The sequence below is a fragment of the Bombina bombina genome, chromosome 3 (genome assembly GCF_027579735.1).
Source record: "Bombina bombina isolate aBomBom1 chromosome 3, aBomBom1.pri, whole genome shotgun sequence".
NCBI lineage: Eukaryota > Metazoa > Chordata > Amphibia > Anura > Bombinatoridae > Bombina > Bombina bombina.
The window spans coordinates 447,080,280-447,107,798 of record NC_069501.1 but is presented as its reverse complement, the minus strand read 5'-3'; the positions used below and the strand labels follow the sequence as shown (position 1 = coordinate 447,107,798).

Below are 27,519 nucleotides of genomic sequence, written 5' to 3'. Positions count from 1 at the left end.
TTAAAGGGTCAACATAAGCTTTCATATATACAGTCACTTCTGCTTGGGCTATTATTAAAACATAGACTAACAATGAGTAGAGTTATAAGAGTCGGTATATAGGGTATACAAAAGTAAATATACTGCAAACTTAATAAACATTGAACCTGCAAACAGACCTTAATGTATATACCCTATGCCTTATATATAATAGCAGTCATTGTAGTGCTATTAACCCTTATAAGGCCGTCAACCAACACCAGTTCTTGTCTTCATCTAAGAGATGGGGTCACATTGTGGAATATTCTGCGTGGTTGTAATTAACATCCCCCTGAGAGCAAATAGTGTCCCATCCCGGGTCAGACCTGTAGCGGAGATAGCCATTAACTGTATGCCATGTCTACGACCTCCAGTAATCTTGCAATATCGGAAAACTCTGGTATCTAGCTTGTAGAACTGCTCATAGATGTCAGCATCATTCTCTGTTGTCCCAATGTCACAACCTTTATCCATATGTGTTGCGGTGCCGCTGCTTCTCCAAACCTGTTTCGTGTTGACATTCCGGGAGCAAATACCAAGTGACATGGCATGTTCTCCGCACCTTTGAACCTCCAGAATCACCCACAGATTGTGCTGACGAAAGGACACCGCATGTGGATTTGTGAGGAGCGGAGGTGGATCGCTGCTTACTAATCGTTCATCCACTCTTTGAGGTTGAGTCAACACATAGTTGAATCGACTGCCTGAAGAGATCCTCTACATGGTGAGAATCGATCGGATCTCGTGTAGGTGTGTATATAGTGAGGCCTCAACACTCTTCAAGTATTAAATTACCTCTGTCGCCATCTTTGTTAAGGCCTAGTTTAGTTGCAAGGCTTATCTGGGCATGTAAGAGATGCTTTTGAAGAGCTCTAAGCCTCTTGTGGTTCCCAGCTGCTGGTATCATAGAAAGAGTTTGTCCTATTCCACAGTGCCATATGCTTTTAAATGGAGTCCCAAGGTACCTTGAATTTAACTGCAAGTGAATACAACTTTACTCGGCCACAGAGGAAACCAGGGGGGGGGGGGGGGAATTGTGTGAGTGTATAAAGGCCGCCACCTGTAGATTCAACAGTTTGAATTCTGCTGGTACTTTCAGATAAATAATTGTATCGTTCGGCTCCTTGTCTTCTCCTTAGCAAATGCGTTAAGATGTGGGTCAAAGTGACATATTTGAGAGAAGATAATTATGAAATTGTCATTTTTGTTTGAGGAGCTTTCCGACTTTGCTTCTGATCATGGTGTGGCTTAGACATGCCCCCCCATCTCCTGGATTTTAAGGATGTTTCCTGTTGCTGACTCCATTAATGATCGCACGGTGCCTAAAAGTAGATTATACTTTGGCTAAGAGAACTATGATCTCTATAGAGATAGCTACTTTTTTACTGATCATTGGACAAAGCTGGAGGCTTATTTGAAGTTTGTATTAGATCTGTGTCAAGTGTGGCATCTTTTTGGTGCGACACCTTGTCTGATTTCATTCTGGTAGAATCTCCTTGGAGGAGATCCAGGATGGAATTAAGGTTCTTAAGCTAGCCAATTATTTTATTTCTGATACTTCCATGCCAGTTTATAAGCTGGGAGCCAGGTTTTGGCTTTGCTGTGCTAGCCCACAGAGCGTTGCGTCTATATATACGGGTTAGGGGATTTTTCCCTCAGTTCAAGCTTCTGGTGCTTCCTTACAAGGGTAAATCCTTGTTTGGTCCTGGTCTGGCAGAAATATTTCTGATATTTCAGGTGGAAAAGGGGTTTTTCTACCATAAGACAAGAAGAATAGATAGAAACCCGTAACTGAGTATAGCTCAGCATGAAGGGATTGCCCCCGATCTGGGATTGGACCAAGTGGGGGGCTGAATTTCTCTGTTTTCTTCATGCTTGGATACGAGAAGTCCCAGATAGGCTGTTAACATAGTATCTCAGGGTTACTAAATTGAATTCAAAGTTTTCCTCGCAGAGGCAGATTCCACCTTTCAAGGTTATCTGCAGACCAGATAAACGAGAGGCATTTTAAATTGCATTTGGGAACCTTTCTCCCTGGAAGTGATAGTTCCAGTTCCTGTAAGGAAACAGAGTATAGGATTCTATTCTGACCTGTTCGGGGTTGCCAAAAAAGAGGGAATTTTTTTTGTCCTATCTAGACCTAAAGTGTCTCAACAAGTTTTTCTCAGGGTACCGTCCTTCAACCTGGAAACCATTTGTTCCATTTTTCTTTTGGTCCCAGAGTGTAAGTTCATGACAATTTCAGACCTGAATGACACAAATCTTCAAGTTCCTGAGATTTGGATTTCTGGACATATTAGTTTAGGCGCCATCTTTCAACAAGCAAACTCTCATACAGAGATCTTGTTCTTTTTCTATGTTCCACGTATGGAAATGGAATCTGGTAATGAGTTCCTTTGTTCCAGCTACAGGGTTAGTTCTTAGGGACCATAATAATTTCCCTATTGAGGAAAATATTTCTGACAGAAGTCAAAAAGTCAAAGATTCTTTCCTCTAGCCTCTTTTGGCAGTCTACTGTTCGGCAATCAGTGGCTGAATGTATGGAGGTAATTGGTCTGATGGTCGTTTCCTTGGACATCACTCCCTTTGTTCAATTCCATTTGAGAGCTCTGCAGTTGTGCATGCTTAGATAATAGAACGGGGACCATTTGAATCTGTCTCAGAGGATAAATCTAGTTCTGTCGAAAAGAGATTCTTTTCCATGGTGGTTGTCTCAGGAGCATCTGTCTTGGGGAACATGTTTCCGAAGACCTTCCAGGGTGTTTGTGACCTACGGAAGCCAGCCTGCTGGAATGAAGTCTGGGACTCGTTACAGGCTCAAGGAATATGGACACGGGAGGAGTCTGCTCTCCCCATAAACATCTTGGAGTTGAAAGTGATTTACAATGCTCTGATGGCTGGGCCTCATTTATCTTTAGTCCGGTTTTCGGGTTCCAGTTGGATAATCTCTCTTCAGTGGTTTACATCAACCATCAAGGAGGAACTCAGAGTTCCTTAGCCATGAAGGAGGTGGTTAGGATTGATCAGTGGTTGGTAGCTCACAAATAGCTGTCTATCTGTCATCATCATTCCAGGAGTGGACACTGGGAAGTGGATTTCCTGAGAAGACAGACTTTTCTTTCCGGGGAGTGGGCTCTCCATCCGGAAGTATTTTCCAGGTTAACCCTCAAATGGGGGGTGCCGGAGTAGAAACTGTTGGCGTTTCGGCCGAACGCCAAGCTTCCAATGTACGGTTCATGGACAAAAGATCCGAAGGCCGCTCTGATAGATGCTCTGGCGGTTCAGTGGGCTTTCGGTCAAGCATACCTGTTTCCTCCATTTGCGCTCCTTCCATGAGTTATTGCTCATATCAAACAGGAGAGAGCATTGGTAATTCTAATAGCTCCTGCATGGCCTTACAGGATCTGTTATGCAGACCTAGTGAAGATGTCATCTCGACCACCTTGGAGGTTGACTCTGAGGAAGGACCTTCTAACTCAGGGTCCATTCCTCCATCCAAATCTCATTTCTCTGAAGTTGACTGCTTGGAGTTTGAATCCTTAGTTCTGTCTAAGTGTGGCTTTTCTGAGTCGATCATTGAGACCATAATTCAGGCTCGCAAGCCTGTTACTAGAAAGATTTACCATAAGGTATGGCGTAAATACCTTTATTGGTGTGAATCCAAGGGCTAGTCTTGGAGTAGGGTCAGGATTCTTAGGATTTTGTCTTTTCTTCAGGAAGGTCTGGGGAAGGGATTGTCAGTCAGCACCCTGAAGGGTCAGATTTCTGCCTCATCTTTTTTGTTACTCAAACGTTTGGCGTATGTGTCAGATGTTCAAAAAAAATTTTTGTCCTCCTTGGAGTCTTAACCTTGTTCTTAAGTTTTTCAGCAGGCTCTGTTTGAGCCATTGCAGTCCATAGATATTAACTTATTTTGTTTTTGTTTCTTTTTCTTCTGCTCTGAGAGTTTCAGAACTCTCTGCTTTGCAGTGTGATTCGCCTTATCTTATCTTTCATGCTGATAAGGTGGTTCTTCGTACTAAGTTGGGTTTTCTTCCTAAAGTGGTTTCAGATAGAAATATTAATAAGGAAATTGTTGTTCCTTCTCTATGTCCCAATTCTTTCTCTCTTAAGAAACGTTTGTTGCACAACTTGAAGGTTGTGCGTGCTCTGAAATTCTTCCTACAGGCGACTAAGTATTTTCGCCAGTCATCTGTGCTGTATGTTTGTTTCTCTGGAAAGAGTAAAGGTCAGAAAGTGACTACTACTTCTCTTTCTCTCTGGTTAAGGAGTATAATTTGTTTTGCTTATAAGACTGCTGGTCAGCAGCCTCCTGAGAGAATTATGGCTCATTCCACGAAGGCTGTCTCCTCTTCTTGGGCTTTCAAAAATGAAGCTTCTGTGGATCAGATTTGCAAGGCTGCAACTTGGTCCTCTCTGCATATTTTTTCCAAGTTTTATAAATTTTATAAATTTTATACTTTTGCCTCGGCCGAGGCTTCTTTTGGGAGAAAGGATCTTCAAGCGTTAGTGTCTTCTGTTTAGGTCTGCCTGTCTTTTTTTCCCTCCCTAGTTATCTGTATCCTCTAGCTTGGGTATTGGTTCCCACTAGAAATTGTTGACGTTATGGACTCACCATATCTTAGGAAAGAAAACAAAATTTATGTTTACCTGATAAATGTATTTCTTCCCAGATATGGTGAGTCAACGATCCCACCCTTTAATTTAGAACAGCTATTTTTTACTACACCTCAGGCACCTCTGCACCTTTGTGTTAATTCTTTTTCCATTTATCTTCGGTCGAATGACTGGGGTTTGTGGGAAGGGGAGTGATACTTAACAGCTTTGCTGTGATGCTCTTTGCCTCCTCCTGCTGGCCAGAAGTGATATTCCCACTAGTAATTGATGACATAATGGACTCACCATATCCGAAAATAAATAAATGTATTAGGTAAGCATACATTTTGTTTCTCTATCTGAATCATGAATGTCTAATTATGACTTTACTGTCCCTTTAACATGTCAATAAAATGTGATCTATATAAATGTTTTCCTACAATTCCAATTTGTTGTTAACTTTCTGTGGTCATATCATTTTTTTCATAAATAGATATTAAAGAAGATAATATAATGCTTGAAGACAACCATGAAAATGTACATATTGATTTTATGGAAATAAATAATAATACTTTCCCAACTACTAAAGGTAAATAACATTGGCTATATATAAATGCATACATTAATATAATGTTTTCAGATTAATGTCATTACCTTTTAATATGAATGTTAACCGGTCTTATTTTTTTCTTTTCTTTCTTTTTTTTCTCTTTTTCTTTTAGCCATTAAAGAAGTTATTGGAAAGGAATCTAAGACAAAATCAAATAAAGAAATTCTTCAAAACTTGAAACTTCTTCGTGATGATATTAACCATAATATAAAACAACTGATTAAAATACAAAATAGGCAAACATTAATACTTAAAAAAATATTTGAGAGCCATCAACATTCTAGAGCCCTTTTAGAGAAGCAGCGCAAATTGGAGGGATAATCCTCTATCTCAGGCTGCAAGACACATTATGGCCCATTTTACCATCATAAATCTATTGTATTGTTTCAATGTAACAATGTAAAATTCAATTTGATATCTTTTAAAACATTACTGTTATTATATCAAAAAATAAACCATTAAGTCTCTCTTTTTTTGTTTGTATTGTGGTTATAAATAAATAAATAATATAAATAGGATGACATTCAAGCATTGTACATAAAAGGAACCTGACTGCTTATGCTTTGAAATTAAATTATTTTAACAATGCATAAATTGCATTTATAATGAATAAAAAAAAGTTGCTAATAACATGATCACATGCATAGATATTACTGTGGTGTAATTGTTTAAATGATCATATGTTAAAATGTTTTTGTAGGCTTTTTTTAATGGTAATTTGTAAATTATTTTGTATAGCAATATTGTATAGAATGAATCTGGACTGGGAGGTTTAAGTAAAGCAGGAAGAACATGGAAGATCCTCCTTGATAAAGCTATAACAAATAGTGGAACGATCGTTGGAGTTTTCAGCAGGTGAATCACAAGGAAGAGTTTGCACTACATGACAGCAGCAGCTTGGACACTGTGTGGATTAAAAGTGCTTTACAATAGAGACTTTCACACATTACAGGTGTTCAATAGCTGTTTGTGCTTGCTGTAATTCCCTAATTGATTTATATACCTGTGTATATTTTAATAAATTTGCTACCTGGTATCCAGTTTTGCCTGAGGTTTTTTAAATAGAGCACTAAAATCAGAGCTGATGAGAGCTCTGCATCACGTGAGAAGAAAGTCTGCAGAGTAAAAGTGTGCAGAATTATATATTTTTCCTTTTGTTTGAACATTATAGGCTACATTACGAATGGCGCGCTAACTGTAGTGTGAAAGTGATATGGGGTATTTCTTGGCTCTTTGCACACAAAGGCCTAGATTTGGAGTTTGGCGTTAGCCGTGAAAACCAGCGTTAGAGGCTCCTAACGCTGGTTTTAGGCTACCTCCGGTATTTGGAGTCACTCAAAAAAGGGTCTAACGCTCACTTTTCAGCCGCGACTTTTCCATACCGCAGATCCCCTTACGTAAATTGCGTATCCTATCTTTTCAATGGGATCTTTCTAACTCCGGTATTTAGAGTGGTGTCTGAAGTGAGCGTTAGACATCTAACGACAAAACTCCAGCCGCAGGAAAAAAGTCAGTAGTTAAGAGCTTTCTGGGCTAACGCCGGTTTATAAAGCTCTTAACTACTGTACTCTAAAGTACACTAACACCCATAAACTACCTATGTACCCCTAAACCCCCCACATCGCCACCACTCGATTAAATTTTTTTAACCCCTAATCTGCCGACCGCCACCTACGTTATACTTATGTACCCATAATCTGCTGCCCCTAACACCGCCGACCCCTATATTATATTTATTAACCCCTAATCAGCCAATCAGATTGAGCTTGCATTCTATTGGCTGTTCCGATCAGCCAATAGAATGCGAGCTCAATCTGATTGGCTGATCGGATCAGCCAATCGGATTGAACTTGATTCTGATTGGCTGACTCCATCAGCCAATCAGAATATTCCTACCTTAATTCCGATTGGCTGATAGAATCCTATCAGCCAATCGGAATTCGAGGGACGCCATCTTGGATGACGTCATTTAAAGGAACCGTCATTCGTCGTTCAGTCGTCGGCCAGGATGGATGTTCCGCGTCGGAGGTCTTCAGGATCCTGCTGCTCCGCTCCGGATGGATGACCATAGAAGATCCCGCTTGGATGAAGACTTCAATCGGATGGAAGACCTCTTCTGCCCCGCTTGGATGAAGACTTCAGCCGGATCATGGACCTCTTCAGCCCCCCGCTTGGGCTTGGATCAGGACATCGGAGGAGCTCTTCTGGACAGATCGTTGAACCCGGTGAGGTGAAGACAAGGTAGGAAGATCTTCAGGGGCTTAGTGTTAGGTTTATTTAAGGGGAGTTTGGGTTAGATTAGGGGTATGTGGGTGGTGGGTTGTAATGTTGGGGGGCTTGGGTATTGTATGTTTTTTTTTACAGGCAAAAGAGCTGAACTTCTTGGGGCATGCCCCGCAAAGGGCCCTGTTCAGGGCTGGTAAGGTAAAAGAGCTTTGAACTTTAGTAATTTAGAATAGGGTAGGGCATTTTTTTATTTTGGGGGGCTTTGTTATTTTATTAGGGGGCTTAGAGTAGGTGTAATTAGTTTAAAATTGTTGTAATATTTTTCTTATGTTTGTAAATATTTTTTTATTTTTTGTAACTTAGTTCTTTTTTATTTTTTGTACTTTAGCTAGTTTATGTAATTGTATTTATTTGTAGGAATTGTATTTAATTAATTTATTGATAGTGTAGTGTTAGGTTAATTGTAGGTAATTGTAGGTAGCTTATTTAATTAATTTATTGATAGTGTAGTGTTAGGTTTAATTGTAACTTAGGTTAGGATTTATTTTACAGGTAATTTTGTAATTATTTTAACTATTGTAGCTATTAAATAGTTCTTAACTATTTAATAGCTATTGTACCTGGTTAAAATAAATACAAAGTTACCTGTAAAATAAATATAAATCCTAAAATAGCTATAATATAATTATAATTTATATTGTAGCTATATTAGGATTTATTTTACAGGTAAGTATTTAGCTTTAAATAGGAATAATTTATTTAATAAGAGTTAATTAATTTCGTTAGATTTAAATTATATTTAACTTAGGGGGGTGTTAGTGTTAGGGTTAGACTTAGCTTTAGGGGTTAATACATTTATTAGAATAGCGGTGAGCTCCAGTCGGCAGATTAGGGGTTAATGTTTGAAGTTAGGTGTCGGCGATGTTAGGGAGGGCAGATTAGGGGTTAATACTATTTATTATAGGGTTAGTGAGGCGGATTTGGGGTTAATAACTTTATAATAATAGCGGTGCGGTCCGGTCGGCAGATTAGGGGTTAATAAGTGTAGGCAGGTGGAGGCGACGTTGTGGGGGGCAGATTAGGGGTTAATAAATATAATATAGGGGTCGGCGATGTTAGGGCAGCAGATTAGGGGTACATAGGGATAATGTAAGTAGCGGCGGTTTACGGAGCGGCAGATTAGGGGTTAATAATAATATGCAGGGGTCAGCGATAGCGGGGGAGGCAGAATAGGGGTTAATAAGTGTAAGGTTAGGGGTGTTTAGACTCGGGGTACATGTTAGAGTGTTAGGTGCAGACGTAGGAAGTGTTTCCGCATAGCAAACAATGGGGCTGCGTTAGGAGCTGAACGCAGCTTTTTTGCAGGTGTTAGGTTTTTTTTCAGCTCAAACAGCCCCATTGTTTTCTATGGGAGAATCGTGCACGAGCACGTTTTTGAGGCTGGCCGCTTGCGTAAGCAACTCTGGTATCGAGAGTTGAAGCTGCGTTAAATATGCTCTACGCTCCTTTTTTGGAGCCTAACGCAGCCTTTATGTGGACTCTCAATACCAGAGTTATTTTTATGGTGTGGCCAGAAAAAAGCCGGCGTTAGCTACGCGGGTGTTTACCGACAAAACTCCAAATCTAGGCCAATGGAAATAGCGTGCATATTACAAGTTGAAAGTAAACACGTTCACTTGAGCGCAAGCTCTGGTTAACTATTTTGCAAGACAAAAAAGTTGCACAAAACACATCAAAAATACATTTAACAGTACAGTTACACTCACATTAATACTGTCTGTGATAAAAAAATATTTTTTAAAAATTGCATTAAAATGTTATAAAGGCTCAAACATATGAGGTCTCAGGTGTTAGAACAAAAAGGCTGCAAAGGGCTTTATCATAGAGATACATACATATATATGTCTAAATATGTATATGTTTATATGTGTGCACATATATATTTATGTATTTATATCAGTGTATATATGTACAACCCCAATTCCGAAAAAGTTGGGACAGTATGGAAAATGCAAAAAAACAAACAAAAAGATTAATTTGAAAATTCAATTCAACACGTTCCAAAAAGTTGGGACAGACAACTGTTAACCACTGTTTAACATCACCTTTTCTTTTAATAACACTTATTACGTGTTTGCGCACTGAAGACACCAGTTTGTTAAGTTTAGCAAGCAGAATTTCCCCCCATTCATTCAGTATCCATGTCTTCTGCTGCGCAACTGTATGGGGCCTTAGTTGCCTTATTTTGCACTTCATAATGCGCGACATATTCTCAATTGGAGACAGGTCAGGACTGCAGGCAGGCCATGCTAGCACCCACACTCTCTACTTATGCAACCATGCGCTTATAATCTGGGCAGAATGTGGTTTGGTGTTGTCCTGCTGGAAAATTCAGGGACGTCCCTGGTAAAGACGACGTCTGGATGGCAGCATATGTTGCAAGTTACCCATGTGCAAGTTACCCATGCCTTGGGCACTAACACCCCCCCATACCATGACAGACACTGGATTTTGGACCTGATGCTGATAACAGTTTGGATGATCCTTTTCCTCTTTGGCCTGGAGAAAATGACGGCTGTTTTTTCCAAAAACTATTTTAAAGTTTGACTCGTCGGACCACAAAACACGACTCCACTGTGCTGCTGTCCATCTCAGATGAGACCGAGCCCAGAGAAGTCAGCAGAGTGTCTAGATAGTGTTGATGCATGGCTTCTGCTTTGCATAGTAAAGCCTTAACTTGCAACTATGGATGCAGATGGATGCAGCGGTGAATGGTGTTGACTGACAAAGGCTTACAAAAGTATTCTCGAGCCTATGTCAGGATATCCATTACAGACTAATGATGGTTTTTGAGACAGTGACATCTGAGGGATCGGAGATCACGCGCATTAAAAAGTGGTTTTCGGCGTTGCCCTTTACGCACCGAGATTGGACCGGATTCCTTAAATCTTTTAATTATATTGTGGATTGTAGAAGGTGAAATGCCAAAATCCTACCGATTTGTCTTTGGGGAATGTTGTTCTCAAAGTGTTGGATTATTCGCTGACGCATCTGTTGGCAGACTGGCAAGCCTCAATCCATCCTTGCTCTTGAAAGACTAGTCCTTTTGGAGGCTCCTTATATACTATTATTGCATGATTGCCTCACCTGTTTCACATCACCTTCTTATTTCAACTTGTCACATCGCTATTAGTCCTAAATTGCCCCATCCCAACTTTTATGGAACGTGTTGCAGTCATCAGATTTGAAATGAGTGTGTATTTTAAAAATACATTAATTTCACAATGTAAAACATCAAATAATGTGTAAATAGTGTGTTTTCAATATAGTACAGGATGAATTGAATTTTCAAATGACTCTTTTTGTTAGTTTTTTTGCATTTTCTATACTGTCCCAACTTTTTTGGAATTGGGGTTGTATTTACACACATATAATCACAGTAACTGAAAACATGAAAAAACATATTTATGCAAAATTCATATTTAACAAAGTGTTTTACTGTGTATTTACTGTAAATATTTTACATTCCAATGTCACATAGGGGAATATGTTAAGTATTTGTAAATAGATATTCCTATATATATATATATATATATATATATATATAAAAGTATCTTTATACATCTATACCTATATTTACTCATAGGTACAGTTATATATTTTTTTTAAAAATCATCCGATCTATGTGAAGAACTTTGGAATGTGAAATATTTACATTTCATGTTAAGTTTAGCATACTTGAATAAGCGCAATCGGGTTAGTGTAAGAGTATGGGTATTTTTGTGCTCTATTGAAGTATATGGGAGTATATGTTAACGTGGCTGTGAAATTCGAGGTTTAGGGGTTAATAATTAGGCTTATTGCGTTGTGGGGGGTTGTCGGTCTAGGGGTTAATACATTTATTGTTAGGAGTGAGAGGGGGGATTGCGGATAGAGGGGTATACGTGTCAGGCTATTTTTGGGAGGTATTAGACAGTTATGGGAGATTTAAAAGTTTAGTTAGTTTTTGTAGGCGCCGGCAGTTTCTAAAGTGCCGTAAGTCACTGGCGACTCCAGAAATGTGTACTTACGCAGATTTCTGGACATCGCTGGTTTATCAGACTTACGGCACTTTAGCATCTGACGGCGCCGTATATAGGATAGCTCGAGTTGCGAGCTGAAACTGCGGGCAGCGGGTGTTCCCTCGCTTGAGCCACAAACTACGCTGCATATCGGATTGCGCCCTAGGTTGTCATGAGTTTGATATATTTGTCTCACAAAATAAATTTGATGTCTTGATTAATCTAGCCCTCCCTTTTTCTTTTTTCCTTTCCTATGAATGAACCACTTCACATATCTGACGGTACTCTGTATTATTATCTCATGATGGAATGTTTAAAGGCAATATTTGGACCCATTTACTCCATTAACATTTAAAACTCCTTATTTATAACAACGGGATAAACATATTCCATTATTATATCTACTGTATATAATAATTCTATGTAATCTGTTCTTTTCCAGCACAGACCACCACCACAGAAACTACAGCGCCTCGAGGCCTCTCAGTGAGTGAAACTGTTGGGACCATGTTTAAGACTAAATGTTTAAGATAGAAATAAAGGGACATGATACCCAATGTTGAAGCACTTGAAAGTGATGCAGCATAGCTGTGAAAAGCTGACTAGAACATCTATATGTAAAAAAGAAGAAATTTACCTCAAAATTTCCTAACTATTCAAATCCCATTGTAAAGGATACTAGTCCCAGGACTTGCAAGGGAGTGTGCATCTGGCATATGCAGGCACAGTCATGTTATTTTCCTATTCAGTTTTAAGGATGTTTACTGTGAAATCTCATGAGATCTCAGCACTGCTGATGCTGATTGGCTATTGTTTTATTCCCCCCCCCCCCCCAACTTGCGGAATTACAGCAGCTGAAGTATAACTGTTCACAGAGCACTTTCTCTGGTAAGCTGAAGAAATGTTGAGGTAAAATATCTTCCCTTTTTACATAGAGATGTTCAGATGATATTTTATCCCCGCTTTTTACAGTTATACTGCATCTATTTCAAGTGATTTAGTATATGAGTATTATGTACTTTTAATACATTTTATATGTCCCCTGTTTCTCCTATCATTACTCCTTCCATTTGTCTATCCTGTCTTGGTTACTCTTACTTATATTTTCTTTAAAGGGATACTGAAGCCAATTTTTTTCTTTCGTGATTCAGATAGAGCATGCAAATTTAAGCAACTTTTTAATTTACTCCTATTATCATTTTTTCATCATTCTCTTGCTATCTTTATTTGAAAAAGAAGGCATCTAAGCTTTTTTACTTGGACAGCACTTTTTTATTGGTGGATTAATTTATCCACCAATCAGCAAGAACATCCAAACTTATATTCTTGCATTTCAAATAAAGATACCAAGAGAATGAAGACAAATTTTGATAATAGGAGTAAATTAGAAAGTTTGTTAAAATGTCATGCTCTATCTGAATCACGAAAGAAAAACATTGGGTTCAGTGTCCCTTTAACCTTCTGTGTCTCCTCACTCACCACAAGTCCTTTTATTTGTGTATTCAATTTTTAGGAATCTGAACATCTTGCAGCAATCATAGTTCCATGTGTGCTGGGAGGTCGTCTCCTCATAGGTCTCCTCATTTTAATCTTCCTAAAAATTCGGGAGGCGCGTCAAACAGAAGAAACATCAGGGCCGGATTTACATCTCAGGTGCCTGTAGGCACAGAAACCTGAAGCCGCCCCCCAAAACAAACTGGAAAAAATGAGGACTTTTTTATTATTATTTAGGACAACTAAAATAAATATTAGATGTAAAATTAAATTTTCCCTTTTATGGAGATACACAAATACACACACCAATTGCAATATTTGTTGTAATGGAAGCTACACCAAAAATCAATATTCACTTGACTCAAATGGCCATACAATTTCTATTATGTATAACATAAACAAATCATGTTAAACTTTTAATGCAAAATATTCTAAAGAAAACCCTATTTAAAGGGACATAAAATGTGACAGTTTGCTAGGGCATTTTATTATGGCACTAGTGCTTGCACAGAAGTGTGTTAGCCTCTTGCAAAAGAGTTAAACACATACGGCTGGATTTAGAGTTTGGCGGCCAAAGGGGTGCGTTAGCTACGCATGCTTTTTTCCCCCGCACCTTTTAAATACCGCTGGTATTTAGAGTTCACAGAATGGCTGCGTTTTCAGTGCGTTAGGCTCCAAAAAGGGAGCGTAGAGCATAATTTAACGCCACTGCAACTCTAAATTCCAGCGGTGCTTACGGACGCGGCCAGCTTCAAAAACGTGCTCGTGCACGATTCCCCCATAGAAAACAATGGGGCTATTTGAGCTGAAAAAAAACCTAACACCTGCAAAAAAACAGCGTTCAGCTCCAAACGCAGCCCCATTGTTTTCTATGGGGAAACACTTCCTACGTCTGCACCTAACACTCTAACATGTACCCCGAGTCTAAACACCCCTAACCTTACACTTATTAACCCCTAATCTGCCGCCCCCGCTATCGCTGACACCTGCATATTTTTTTTAACCCCTAATCTGCCGCTCCGTATACCGCCGCAACCTACATTATACCTATGTACCCCTAATCTGCTGCCCCTAACACCGCCGACCCCATTATTATATTTATTAACCCCTAATCTGCCCCCCACAACGTCGCCGCCAGCTACCTACAATAATTAACCCCTAATCTGCCGGTCGGATCTCGCTGCTAGTCTAATAAATGGATTAACCCCTAAAGCTAAGTCTAACCCTAAACCTAACACCCCCCTAAGTTAAATATAATTTAAATCTAACAAAATAAATTAACTCTTATTAAATAAATTATTCCTATTTAAAGCTAAATACTTACCAGTAAAATAAACCCTAATATAGCTACAATATAAATTATAATTATATTGTAGCTATTTTAGGATTTATATTTATTTTACAGGTAACTTTGTATTTATTTTAACCAGGTACAATAGCTATTAAATAGTTCAGAACTATTTAATAGCTAAAATAGTTAAAATAATTACAAAATTACCTGTAAAATAAATCCTAACCTAAGTTACAATTAAACCTAACACTACACTATCAATAAATTAATTAAATACAATACCTACAATTATCTACAATTAAACCTAACACTACACTATCAATAAATTAATTAAATAAAATACCTACAATTATCTACAATTAAACCTAACACTACACTATCAATAAATTAATTAAATACAATACCTACAAATAAATACAATTAAATAAACTAACTAAAGTACAAAAAATAAAAAAGAACTAAGTTACAAAAAATAAAAAAATATTTACAAACATTAGAAAAATATTACAATTTTAAACTAATTACACCTACTCTAAGCCCCCTAATAAAATAACAAAGCCCCCCAAAATAAAAAAATGCCCTACCCTATTCTAAATTAAAAAAGTTCAAAGCTCTTTTACCTTACCAGCCCTGAAAAGGGCCATTTGCGGGGCATGCCCCAAAGAATTCAGCTCTTTTGCCTGTAAAAAAAACCCATACAATACCCCCCCCAACATTACAACCCACCACCCACATACCCCTAATCTAACCCAAACCCCCTTAAATAAACCTAACACTAAGCCCCTGAAGATCTCCCTACCTTGTCTTCACCTCACCTTGTCCCGATCTGTCCAGAAGAGGGTCCGAAGTCTTGATCCAAGCCCAAGCGGGGGGCTGAAGAGTGACGTCCATCCTCGGGCTGAAGTCTGGATCCAAGCGGCGGCTGAAGAAATCCATCATCGGGCTGAAATCGGAAGTCCATCATCGGGATGAAGTTTTCTATCAAGCCGCATCTTCAATCTTCTTTCTTCCGGAGCGGAGCGGAGCGGAGCGGAGCCATCTTCTTCCCAGCCGACGCGGATCCAACCTCTTCAAGCGATGCCTACTAGCCGAATGACGGTTCCTTTAAATGACGTCATCCAAGATGGCGTCCCTCGAATTCTGTTCCGATCAGCCAATAGAATGCGAGCTCAATCTGATTGGCTGATTGGATCAGCCAATCGGATTGAACTTGATTCTGATTGGCTGATTCCATCAGCCAATCAGAATTTTCCTACCTTAATTCCGATTGGCTGATAGAATCCTACGCCATCTTGGATGACATCATTTAAAGGAACCGTCATTCGGCTAGTAGGCGTCGCTTGAAGAGGTTGGATCCGCGTCGGCTGGGAAGAAGATGGCTCCGCTCCGCTCCGGAAGAAAGAAGATTGAAGATGCGGCTTGATAGAAGACTTCATCCCGATGATGGACTTCCGACTTCAACCCGATGATGGATTTCTTCAGCCGCCGCTTGGATCCAGACTTCAGCCCGAGGATGGACGTCACTCTTCAGCCCCCCGCTTGGGCTTGGATCAAGACTTCGGACCCTCTTCTGGACAGATCGGGACCCGGTGAGGTGAAGACAAGGTAGGGAGATCTTCAGGGGCTTAGTGTTAGGTTTATTTAAGGGGGGTTTGGGTTAGATTAGGGGTATGTGGGTGGTGGGTTGTAATGTTGGGGGGGTATTGTATGTTTTTTTTTACAGGCAAAAGAGCTGAATTCTTTGGGGCATGCCCCGCAAATGGCCCTTTTCAGGGCTGGTAAGGTAAAAGAGCTTTGAACTTTTTTAATTTAGAATAGGGTAGGGCATTTTTTTATTTTGGGGGGCTTTGTTATTTTATTAGGGGGCTTAGAGTAGGTGTAATTAGTTTCAAATTGTTGTAATGTTTTTCTAATGTTTGTAAATATTTTTTTATTTTTTGTAACTTAGTTCTTTTTTATTTTTTTGTACTTTAGTTAGTTTATTTCATTGTATTTATTTGTAGGTATTGTATTTAATTAATTTATTGATAGTGTAGTGTTAGGTTTAATTGTAGATAATTGTAGGTATTTTATTTAATTAATTTATTGATAGTGTAGTGTTAGGTTTAATTGTAGATAATTGTAGGTATTGTATTTAATTAATTTATTGATAGTGTAGTGTTAGGTTTAATTGTAACTTAGGTTAGGATTTATTTTACTGGTAATTTTGTAATTATTTTAACTATTTTAGCTATTAAATAGTATAGCTATTGTACCTGGTTAAAATAAATACAAAGTTGCCTGTAAAATAAATATTAATCCTAAAATAGCTATAATATAATTATAATTTATATTGTAGCTATATTAGGGTTTATTTTACAGGTAAGTATTTAGCTTTAAATAGGAATAATTTATTTAATAAGAGTTAATTTATTTCGTTAGATAAAAATTATATTTAACTTAGGGGGGTGTTAGGGTTAGAATTAGCTTTAGGGGTTAATACATTTATTAGAATAGCGGTGAGCTCCAGTCGGCAGATTAGGGGTTAATGTTTGAAGTTAGGTGTCGGCGATGTTAGGGAGGGCAGATTAGGGGTTAATACTATTTATTATAGGGTTATTGAGGCAGGAGTGAGGCGGATTAGGGGTTAATAACTTTATTATAATAGCGACGCGGTCCGGTCGGCAGATTAGGGGTTAATAAGTGTAGGTAGGTGGAGGCGACGTTGAGGGGGCAGATTAGGGGTTAATAAATATAATATAGGGGTCGGCGGTATTAGGGGCAGCAGATTAGGGGTACATAGGGATAATTTAGCTGGCGGCGGTGTACGGAGCGGCAGATTAGGGGTTAAAAAATTTAATAGAGTGGCGGCGATGTGGGGGGACCTCGGTTTAGGGGTACATAGGTAGTTTATGGGTGTTAGTGTACTTTAGAGCACAGTAGTTAAGAGCTTTATAAACCGGCGTTAGCCCAGAAAGCTCTTAACTACTGACTTTTTTCTGCAGCTGGAGTTTTGTTGTTAGATTTCTAACGCTCACTTCAGCCACGACTCTAAATACCAGCGTTAGAAAGATCCCATTGAAAAGATAGGATACGCAATTGACGTAAGGGGATCTGCGGTATGGAAAAGTCGCGGCTGTAAAGTGAGCGTTAGACCCTTTAATGACTGGCTCCAAATACCAGAGGGCGGTAAAAACCAGCGTTAGGAGCCCCTAACGCTGGTTTTGACGGCTACCGCCCAACTCTAAATCTAGGCCATAGTCAATGTCAGTTCTGAGACAGCAATACACATCTATGCAGACCCAAATGGGCTCATAGCACATGTTAACTTACAAGCCATTAGTGTATTGCTTTTCTGGAGATGACTTTGACTATGTGCTTAACATTTTGTTGGAGTTAAACACAGTTTTGTGTAAACAATAGCAATATTAAAACTAGCAACATGCAAGCTCATCAACAACCTTTGCAGCCAGTGGAAGAAAATATAAAATGTAGGTCTTTTTTCCACTACATGAAAAAAATCTTGTGATCTCTGATATTTTTGGTACAAATACACACAGATGTTACATTTATTTTGTTCTGAAATATAAATATAATATGATGTTGCTCTCAAAGGAAAACATGGAATGTTGTAGATTATATGTAATCCAGGGGTCAACAAATGTGTTTAAAATTAGAAATAAGAAATTCAATTTACTACAATACAAAAATACCACACTTACTTGATAAAAGAACAGATTAACCATTTTTAATGTGATGTGTGTGTATGTGTGTGTATATATATATATATATATATATATATATACACATACACATACATATACATACAAAAACAAATATGCCATGTGAGTGGTTTACACACATACACATTTTACAGCCTTACAGTCTACAAACTTTGTTGTCAAAGTGCCCTAAAGGCTGTAAATCAGCAGCTTGTAATAAAGAGCATAGCAGCTAGTCCCACATAACCTCCACACCTCCAATGCCTTTACAGAACAAAAACATTAATCCTGAAGCAGAATTTAACCCCCTTGCTATCAAAATGCACTACAGCACATAACAAGTGAATACACTGCAACCCTCTCTGGTAGCCAAGGGGTTAAAGTGCTCTGCTTGTTATGTTGTCATTCTAGTAGGCAGCATTAGAAGCCTTCTACAGTCCTAACCTGTTGTTCTGATTCTGAAGCTTTCATTTCTCAACAAAAAGTATCTGCTACACATCAGCATGGAGCTTGGCTGTGTGAGGCAACAGAAGTACAGAAAATAAAAGTGAAACTAAACATGTCTGGCGAAAATGGGAGGGGTTTAGTTTTAATCCTTGCCCTTCTCTCCTTCATGGCTCCCTCAACTGCTGTAACATATTCCCAATGAAACACTCGACTCTGTAAGCACCTGGCAGCACAATTCTTACTAAAATTAATGCCCTCACAAAAAAAAAATATTTTTTTTTACTGACAGGCAGGCGCCCCTCACTGCAAGGCGCCTGTAGGCACATAAAAAGTGGGGTGGGGGTGGGATAAGCGCTCTGTAAAGAGCAAACCAAAAATAATGAAATTTTATAAAGTAATAAATCAAGATGTTGATTATATGTGATTGGCAAAAAGGTACCAATGGTGACGATAAAATGTCAATTTAATAAAAAATGAAATAAATAAATATCAACAAAGTATGCAAATTACACATATGACATATGATAAAATATAATTCAGAAGACTCATATGAATCTAAGATGCCGGCATCAGAGAGATAGAATTTTAACCTATATGTATTTCATAACCTTTTAAAATTAGCGATTGCTAAGTTAAAAATAACAATACACAATAAAAGACTTGATTTTGCTGTAAATGTGCTGAGGCAGTCCAATCTTATGAGCACTTAATGAGAATGAAAATTAAATAATAAAACAGATTTGTGGTGAATAACAAACCAGCAGCTTCTGTTAGTGTCCGTTAGAGACTGTGAAGCGTGTGATCCGTGAGTGGTGACGTCACGTCATGTGACTAATCGTACTGGTCCAATAGTATCCAAACAATTGTAATGTAGCTTTGTATTTGAAAAATATATATACCGGTATAGAAAAAAGGGGAAAAAAAATATATATTATAATAGAATGTCAAAACTATTCCGTAACAAAAGGGATACTTGCAAGTAACAGGTCGCTGTCCTCCAATCTCTCCTGTAGGAGAAAAGTGAATCAGCTGATTTCCAAACAGCAACAATGTAGATGAAATGGAAACAAATGTCCGTTTTAACTCCAAGTGGATAGAAATTCCTTGTAAGGTGCTCTTTATTCAGCAGTCCTTTGGATAGATGGTAGTATTATAACTACAACTGGAGGTAGCTTGTAGGCATACAGGAATTATTCATATAACCAGCTCAGCTATTGTGTATGAGCCAGAAATGAACCTGTTGTTTATGCCGCCGTGTAGCCAGGTGAGATAGATTGGAGCTCTGTGGATATTTACACTTATAAACGCCGCACACAGGAATTATTCATATATCTTACTCTGCTTAAATTGTAGAGCTCGAAATGAACCTGTAATGTGCAGGGTGAAAGAGTGAGTGTATTTCTCCTAGTAACTGTAAGCAAATCTACGCGTTTCGGCAGAGTTACCTGCCTTTATCAAGATGCTTACAGGATGTGACAAGAGGCCTTATATAGGGAGAGAGTATGAGTGTATCAATTAGGATATTGGCGTGTTAATAATTAACCCTTTGTTGAACGGGTCATAAATAAGGTATCTAACTCATGTCTATATACAAATATAAATAAAATCATAAGTGATTATAATGGTAATATTTTTCTTTTGCGCAAATTGTGGTTTATAGAAACGAACAATCTGAACACTATATAAGAATGCACAATATATGTAAAAGATTATTATAACTGTGTAAACATACCAAATTGTGTATGTTTTTTATGGCTAAAAAATCAAGCAAAAATTGTACATTCAATACATGACTTATATTCCATTGGGTAAAGTTTATATAAAGGATGATTGAACTTTAGATGATATTTATTATATAATGACATATATTCAACATCTTTGATTAGTTGATACAGGTAAAGGGAGTGCAATAATTTTGAAAAAATGATTGAAATAATAATATTTCTAGATCAACTAGAAGTAATCAGAGAGACATAATTGTTTGTTATATATTTACAAAATATTATACTTAATGATAGGATTGATTATACATATTAGATGTTATATATAGGATGTTGTATTTCTATTTGCTGCCATATTTATATAATTGAGTTTAGGTCAAATGAACTATTTAATCCTAGTGGATATATTGTTTTAAATTTAAAAATTAACTCTGCTTCTTTTTTGAGAAGCATCTTTTCCATATTGCCACCTCTATGGTTCATTTTTAATTTTTTTATACCCCAAAATTCAAAACAGTTTAGATCCCCCTGGTGGACTTTAGCAAAGTGTTTGTATAGTATTGTTTTGGTATTTGCATGCTCTATGTTCAAAATGTGTTCTCGCATACGATCCCTTAATATTCTGCTGGTTTGACCAATGTAGAATAAATCGCAAGAACATTTAATGCAATAAATTACATTAGAGTCACTGCATTTAATAGTATCCTTTATATGAAAAGTGAATGGGTTGTTAGTGCATGTAATCTGTTTCATTTTATTACTATGTTTGCAGGATTTGCATTTAATGCAAGGAAAAAAACCAAATATTTTTTCTTTTCTTAGATCTCTATCAATATAATTAGTATTAGTTCCTTTGAATTCACTAGGTGCCAAATAACTTTTTAGATTTTTTGCCTTTTTGAATACAAGGTCAGGGTGTTTTTTAACTTTTGTACCTAATATAGGATCTTTTTCAATATAATGCCAGTGTTTGTTTAGAATGGCTCTAATCTCATTGTGTTGAGCATTATACTCTGTGATAAATGGTACAAAAATATGACTAGTGGGAGTAATATTTGTTTCATAAGAATTTTTATTTTTATTTTTGTTAGTATTCTTTTTTAGTAAACTAGATCTATCAGTTTCTCTAATCGATAACATGGTGTTTTTGATTTTTTTCTGACTATAACCTTTCTCAGTAAATCTGTTTAATAGGATATTTGATTGTAGATCATATGACTCTAAATCAGAACAGTTTTTTCTGATCCTGAGTAACTGACTTTTGGGAATATTTTCCTTCCACTTATTGAGGTGGCAACTGTGCCTAATGGGAAATCTGACCCTGAGGAACATACAGACCCAGCAGTGAGGAACAGGCAGGATCCCGTGTGGAAGCTAATGCTGGGCTAAAACTGCCTCCTGAGGAGAGACTTATTTGACCAAATTAGGATGAGAAGATCCATACAGACTTTCACTTGTGTCCCTCTTCCCTCGACTGGAGCCTGACAAACAGAATAAGCCTAACTGGGCTATCCTTTAACACTGAAAGACTGTTAACCAGATGAGGGGGATATAGACCATTGAATCCAACTATGTATATATACCCCAACCCTCCTACATCCAAAATGTGTCAATCAGCTTCTTATTGACAAATAAATTAATCCAATATCAGGTCTTTAATATCAAAAATGACTAATTATTAACAAGTAGAGCAAGGCTACTATGCCGAACTTCTCTATTGCTCTGCATCACTTCATCACAACCTGCCCCAACTGTCAGTATCGCTGAGGCATCAGTAAAATGGCTTTTCTTCTTAAATTCAGGTTGTAAGTTGAGGCTGAATATTTTCATAGAACAGTATTATATAGAGAGGAGGTGTAGTGTTTTAGGTGAAACAGACTCTAAACTGTTGTCAGATGTTTCCTAAAGGTCAACTAGGCTGAATAAATGATAGACATCTTTTATGGGTGAAGATTTTTTTGTATAAAATGCTATATGAATGTATGTATTTAAAGGGACAGTCTACACCAGAATTGTTATTGTTTTAAAAGATAGATAATCCCTTTTTTACCGATTCCCCAGTTTTGCATAACCAACACAGTTATATTTATATATTTTTTACCTCTGTGATTATCTTGTATCTAAGCCTCTGCAAACTGCCCCTTTATTTCAGTTCTTTTGACAGACTTGCAGTTTAGCCAATCAGTGATAGCTCCAAGGTAACTTCACGTGCATGAGCACAATGTTATCTATATGAAAAACATGAACTAACACCCTCTAGTGGTGAAAAACCTGTTAAAATGCATTCTTAAGAGGCGGCCTTCAAGGTCTAAGAAATTAGCATATGAACCTCCTAGGTTAAGCTTTCAACTAAGAATTCCAAAGAACAAAGCAAAATTGGTGATAAAAGTAAATTGGAAAATTGTTTAATATTACATGCCCTATCTGAATCATGAAAGTTTCTTTTGGACTAGACTGTCCCTTTAAGTGGATTAAATTGCTAACAGTTTAACACATACATATTGTAAATTAGATGTGTATGGATATTAAACAGCAGATAAAAAAAAATACAGTATCCGTGGCTTCCAGGAAATTCCAGCCAGCACAAAAATTATATATTCATACACAAATAAATGCACAGATACTCTATGCCTTTTGTAAGTATAAATGTATTAATTTGTATTGGCAATTGTTAATATACTTGGGCCTGTTAATCTGAATATAAATTCATAATCCAGAGCTGTACATGCTGGGGCATTATTTCTGATAGGTCGAGATAGGGAAGTTAATGGCTAAAATAAGGGAACGTGGATTTTAATACGTCGATAGAAACACAGAAAAATCAACTAAAGCAGTTGTGTTTAAATTTAACAATGTCAATCAAAGCATTACTGTATGTAAATCAATTTGTAATTATGTCTAAATTATTATAACTTGAAATCCTATTTATAGCTTTATATTTCTGTATGCGCAGCATGCTTTTAACCCCGTTTTTTGTTTGTTTTATAATCAATATGTACAATTTTACACAAAGGAAGATGGTCTGATTCAGGCAATTGGAAGACAATGCAACAGGAAGATGAAATCCTTTATTTAGAAAAAAAGAATATATGTTGACCCGTTTCTTTGATAGAGAAACTTGAAATCACTAAAGCTTATTTGTCCTTTCTACTATGCTTAAAAGCGTTCATCTTTAAATCTTAAGTGTTGCTTAGATTGTCTTACTACAGTGTTTCTCAACCGCGTCCCTCAAGTACCCCCAACAAGCCTGGTTTTCATTATAGCTAAACCAGTGAACAGGTGTAGTAATCAGCTGATCAGTAACACCATGGTTACTAACCTGCTCTCATCCATTAGCTGATTATTTCACCTTTGCACCGGTTCAGCTAAAATTAAAACCTTACCTGTTGGGGTACTTGAGGACTGCGGTTGAGAAACCATGTCTTACTATAAATAATTATTTTGATAGTTAATTATTGTATATCTTTTATCCAGACACCTTAACTTATTTTATATCTAGAAGACCACTGAGCTCTTTTGTTGCCAAAACTGCAATTATCTTGCTATTAATGAAAACTCTTGTGGGGGAAAAAAAATCCTTTTTTCCACTGCTCCCCAAAGCATTGATCTCATGAGCTACTTCCATATGAGCTCTAACGTGGCTGCATGCTTCTAAATGAATTTTTTTTTTTTTTTACCAATTTATGTTCCCATGTGACAAACATTCTGCGAGATTACAAGTTTTGCGTTAGAGGCTATGCTGTGCTAACGAGCAGTTTTGTCTCACCGCTCACTTACATGCAGCACTGGTATTACGAGTTTTCAGAAACCCGTCGTCAAAAGACAAGAAGTGAGCATTGCTCAAAATCTCACTCTAATACCAGCGCTGCTTAAGTCAGTGGTGAGCTGGTGTAACGTGCTCGTGCATGATTTCCCCATAGGAATCAACGGGGAGAGCCGGCTGAAAAAAAGTCTAACACCTGCAAAAAAGCAGCGTCAAACTCACTAACGCAGCCCCATTGATTCCTATGGGGAAATAAAAGTTAAGTCTAAACCTAACACCCTAACATGAACCCCGAGTCTAAACACTTATTAACCCCTAATCTGCCGAGCCCAACATCGCCGACACCTGCATTATATTATTAACCCCTAATCTGCCGCTCCGGACACCGCCGCCACCTATATTATATTTATGAACCCCTAATCTGCTGCCCCCAACATCGCCGCTACTTACATTATATATATATTAACCCCTAATCTGCCGCCCCCAATGTTGCTGCAACCTACCTACATTTATTAACCCCTAATCTGCCGCCCCCAATGTCGCCGCCACCATATTAAAGTTATTAACCCTAAACCTAACACCCCCTAACTTAAATATAATTTAAATAAATTTAAATAAAACCTACTATTAATAACTAAATTAGTCCTATTTAAAACTAAATACTTAACTATAAAATAAACCCTAAGCTAGCTACAATATAACTAATAGTTACATTGTAGCTAGCTTATGGTTCATTTTTATTTTACAGGCAAATTTGTATTTATTTTAACTCGGTAGAATAGCTATTAAATAGTTATTAACTATTTAATAACTACCTAGCTAAAATAAATACAAAAGTACCTGTAAAATAAAACCTAACCTAAGTTAAACTAACACCTAACACTACAATATAATTAAATAAATGAACTAAATTAAATCCAATTAAATAAATTAAATTAAATAATCTAGTACAAAAAACACAAACACTAAATTACAGAAAATAATAAACAAATTACAGAAATGTAAACTAATTACACCTAATCTAATAGCCCTATTAAAATAAAAAAAGCCCCCCAAAATAAAAAAGAACCCTAGCCTAAACTAAACTACCAATAGCCCTTAAAGGGCCTTTTGCGGGGCATTGCCCCAAAGTAATCAGCTCTTTTACCTGTATAAAAAAATACAAACAACCCCCCAACAGTAAAACCCACCACCCACACAACCAACCCCCCAAATAAAATACTATCTAAAAAAAACTAAGCTCCCCATTGCCCTGAAAAGGGCATTTGGATGGGCATTGCCCTTAAAAGGGCAGTTAGCTCTTTTGTGGCCTAAAGTCCCTAACCTAAAAATACGGCATCTTCTATCTTCATCCATCCGAGCGGGTCCATCTTCAAGACATCCAACGCAGAGCATAATCTTCATCCGACGACTAACACAGAATGAAGGTACGTTTAAAAAAGTGATGTCATCCAAGATGGCGTCCCTTAGATTCTGATTGGCTGATAGAATCCTATATACCAATCGTAATTAAGGTAGAAAAAATCCTATTGGCTGATGCAATCAGCCAATAGGATTGAAGTTCAGTCCTATTGGCTGATCCAATCAGCCAATAGAATGCAAGCTCAATCCTATTGGCTGACTGGATCAGCCAATAGGATTGAACTTCAATCCTATTGGCTGATTGCATCAGCCAATAGGATTTTTTTCTACCTTAATTCTGATTGGCTGATAGAATTCTATCAGCCAATCAGAATCTAAGGGGCGCCATCTTGGATAAAGTCACTTAAAGGTACCTTCATTCTTTGTTAGTCATCGGATGAAGAGGATGCTCCGCGTCGGATGTCTTGAAGATGGACCCACTCCGCATTGGATGGATGAAGATAGAAGATGCCATCTGGATGAAGACTTCTGCCCGTCTGGAGGGCCACTTCTGCCCAGCTTGGATGAAGACTTCTGCCGGCCTGGAGGACCACTTCGCCCGGCTTGGATAAAGACGTCTCCCGGTAAGTCAATCTTCAGGGGGTTAGTGTTAGGTTTTTTTAAGGGTGTATTGGGTGGGTTTTATTTTTAGGTCAGGGACTTTGGGCCACAAAAGAGCTAACTGCCCTTTTAAGGGCAATGCCCATCCAAATGCCCTTTTCAGGGCAATGGGGAGCTTAGTTTTTTTTTATCTAGTATTTTATTTGGGGGGTTGGTTATATGGGTGGTGGGTTTTACTGTTGGGGGGTTGTTTGTATTTTTTATACAGGTAAAATAGCTGATTACTTTGGGGTAATGCCCCACAAAAGGCCCTTTTAAGGGCTATTGGTAGTTTAGTTTAGGCTAGGGTTTTTTTTATTTTGGGGGTCTTTTTTATTTTAATAGGGCTATTAGATTAGGTGTAATTCGTTTAAATTTCTGTAATTTGTTTATTATTTTCTGTAATTTAGTGTGTTTTTTTGTACTTTAGATAATTTAATTTATTTAATTGGATTTATTTAGTTAATTTATTTAATTATATTGTAGTGTTAGGTGTTAGTGTAATCTAACTAGAAAAGAGAAGGTAGCCTTGGCATTACTCGAGAATAACACCAACCTGGTTATCAGGAATTCGGACAAGGGGGGTAACGTAGTCGTTCTAAATAAGAAAGACTATGTGCAAGAGAGTACTAGACAACTCAATGACCCTTCTACTTATAGGAGGTTGGATTCCAACCCAATGCATTTATTTAAGGCTAAATTGGTCAGACTATTGGAACAGACTGTTTCGATTGGACTCCTCACTAGGGAACAGTTGGAAGGTTTGATTCCTGAGAATCCACGGATTCCGATTTTCCATTACTTACCTAAGACCCACAAAAGCTTGACCCAACCTCCGGGACGACCAATTGTCTCGGGGATTGGGTCATTGCTAGAGCCCACCTCAGAATGGATAGACTCCATCTTGCAACCCCTGGTGAGGGGCCTTAAAAGTTACTTGCGGGACTCTACACATCTCCTACAACTGTTAAAGAACCTTAAATGGGAAAAAGAGTTTAAGTGGGTAGTGGTGGACGCCACTGCACTTTACTCAAGTATACCCCATCATATGGGGATACGGGCCATTAGGTACTTTTTTGACAAACATACAAGATTCACTGAAGAAGTAAAGCTTGTATTGTGTGAAGTCATTGAGTTTCTATTGAAACACAATTTTTTCATGTTTGACAGAGAATTCCACATACAGGTTTGTGGAACTGCAATGGGGGCTAAATTTGCCCCTTCTTTCGCAAACCTGTATGTGGGTTTGTGGGAAGACCTTTACCTGTACACTGAGGATAATCCTTTCAAAGAAAACATAGTTTTCTATATGCGTTTTATTGACGACTTGATATTCATAGTTAAGGAACCTTTTGTGTACAAGGACTTCCTCGATTATGTTTGTCAGAATGAGTTCAATCTGAGGTTTGTGGGGGATGTGTATGAGACAGATGTGAACTTCTTGGATCTTGCTTTACATGGCGACATTGCAACTGGCAGGGTGGTTAGTGACACGTATCGTAAGTTGACAGCTGGGAATACAATCCTACATGCTGGATCATGTCACCCACCGCATTTGGTACGGTCTATTCCCAGGGGTCAATTTATGAG

At 37.8% G+C, this 27,519-nt stretch overlaps 1 protein-coding gene across 4 annotated transcripts in view; it reads left to right on the top strand.

The window, feature by feature from the left end:
* The window catches only part of LOC128653409 (membrane cofactor protein), a 200,444-nt gene extending 187,168 nt beyond the window's left edge, over positions 1 to 13,276 (top strand). For 2 of the 4 annotated variants that reach the window (XM_053706669.1, XM_053706668.1), the window contains exons 5-6: positions 5,108 to 5,203; positions 5,337 to 5,691. In XM_053706669.1, the coding sequence (XP_053562644.1) occupies positions 5,108 to 5,203; positions 5,337 to 5,545 (305 nt within the window). In that variant the 3' untranslated portion in view covers positions 5,546 to 5,691. Of the gene's footprint in view, positions 1 to 5,107; positions 5,204 to 5,336; positions 5,692 to 11,953; positions 11,998 to 13,024 lie in introns of those variants that run through there. The other 2 variants (XM_053706671.1, XM_053706670.1) reach the window with 2 other exon arrangements.
* Positions 13,277 to 27,519: the final 14,243 nt, after the last annotated feature.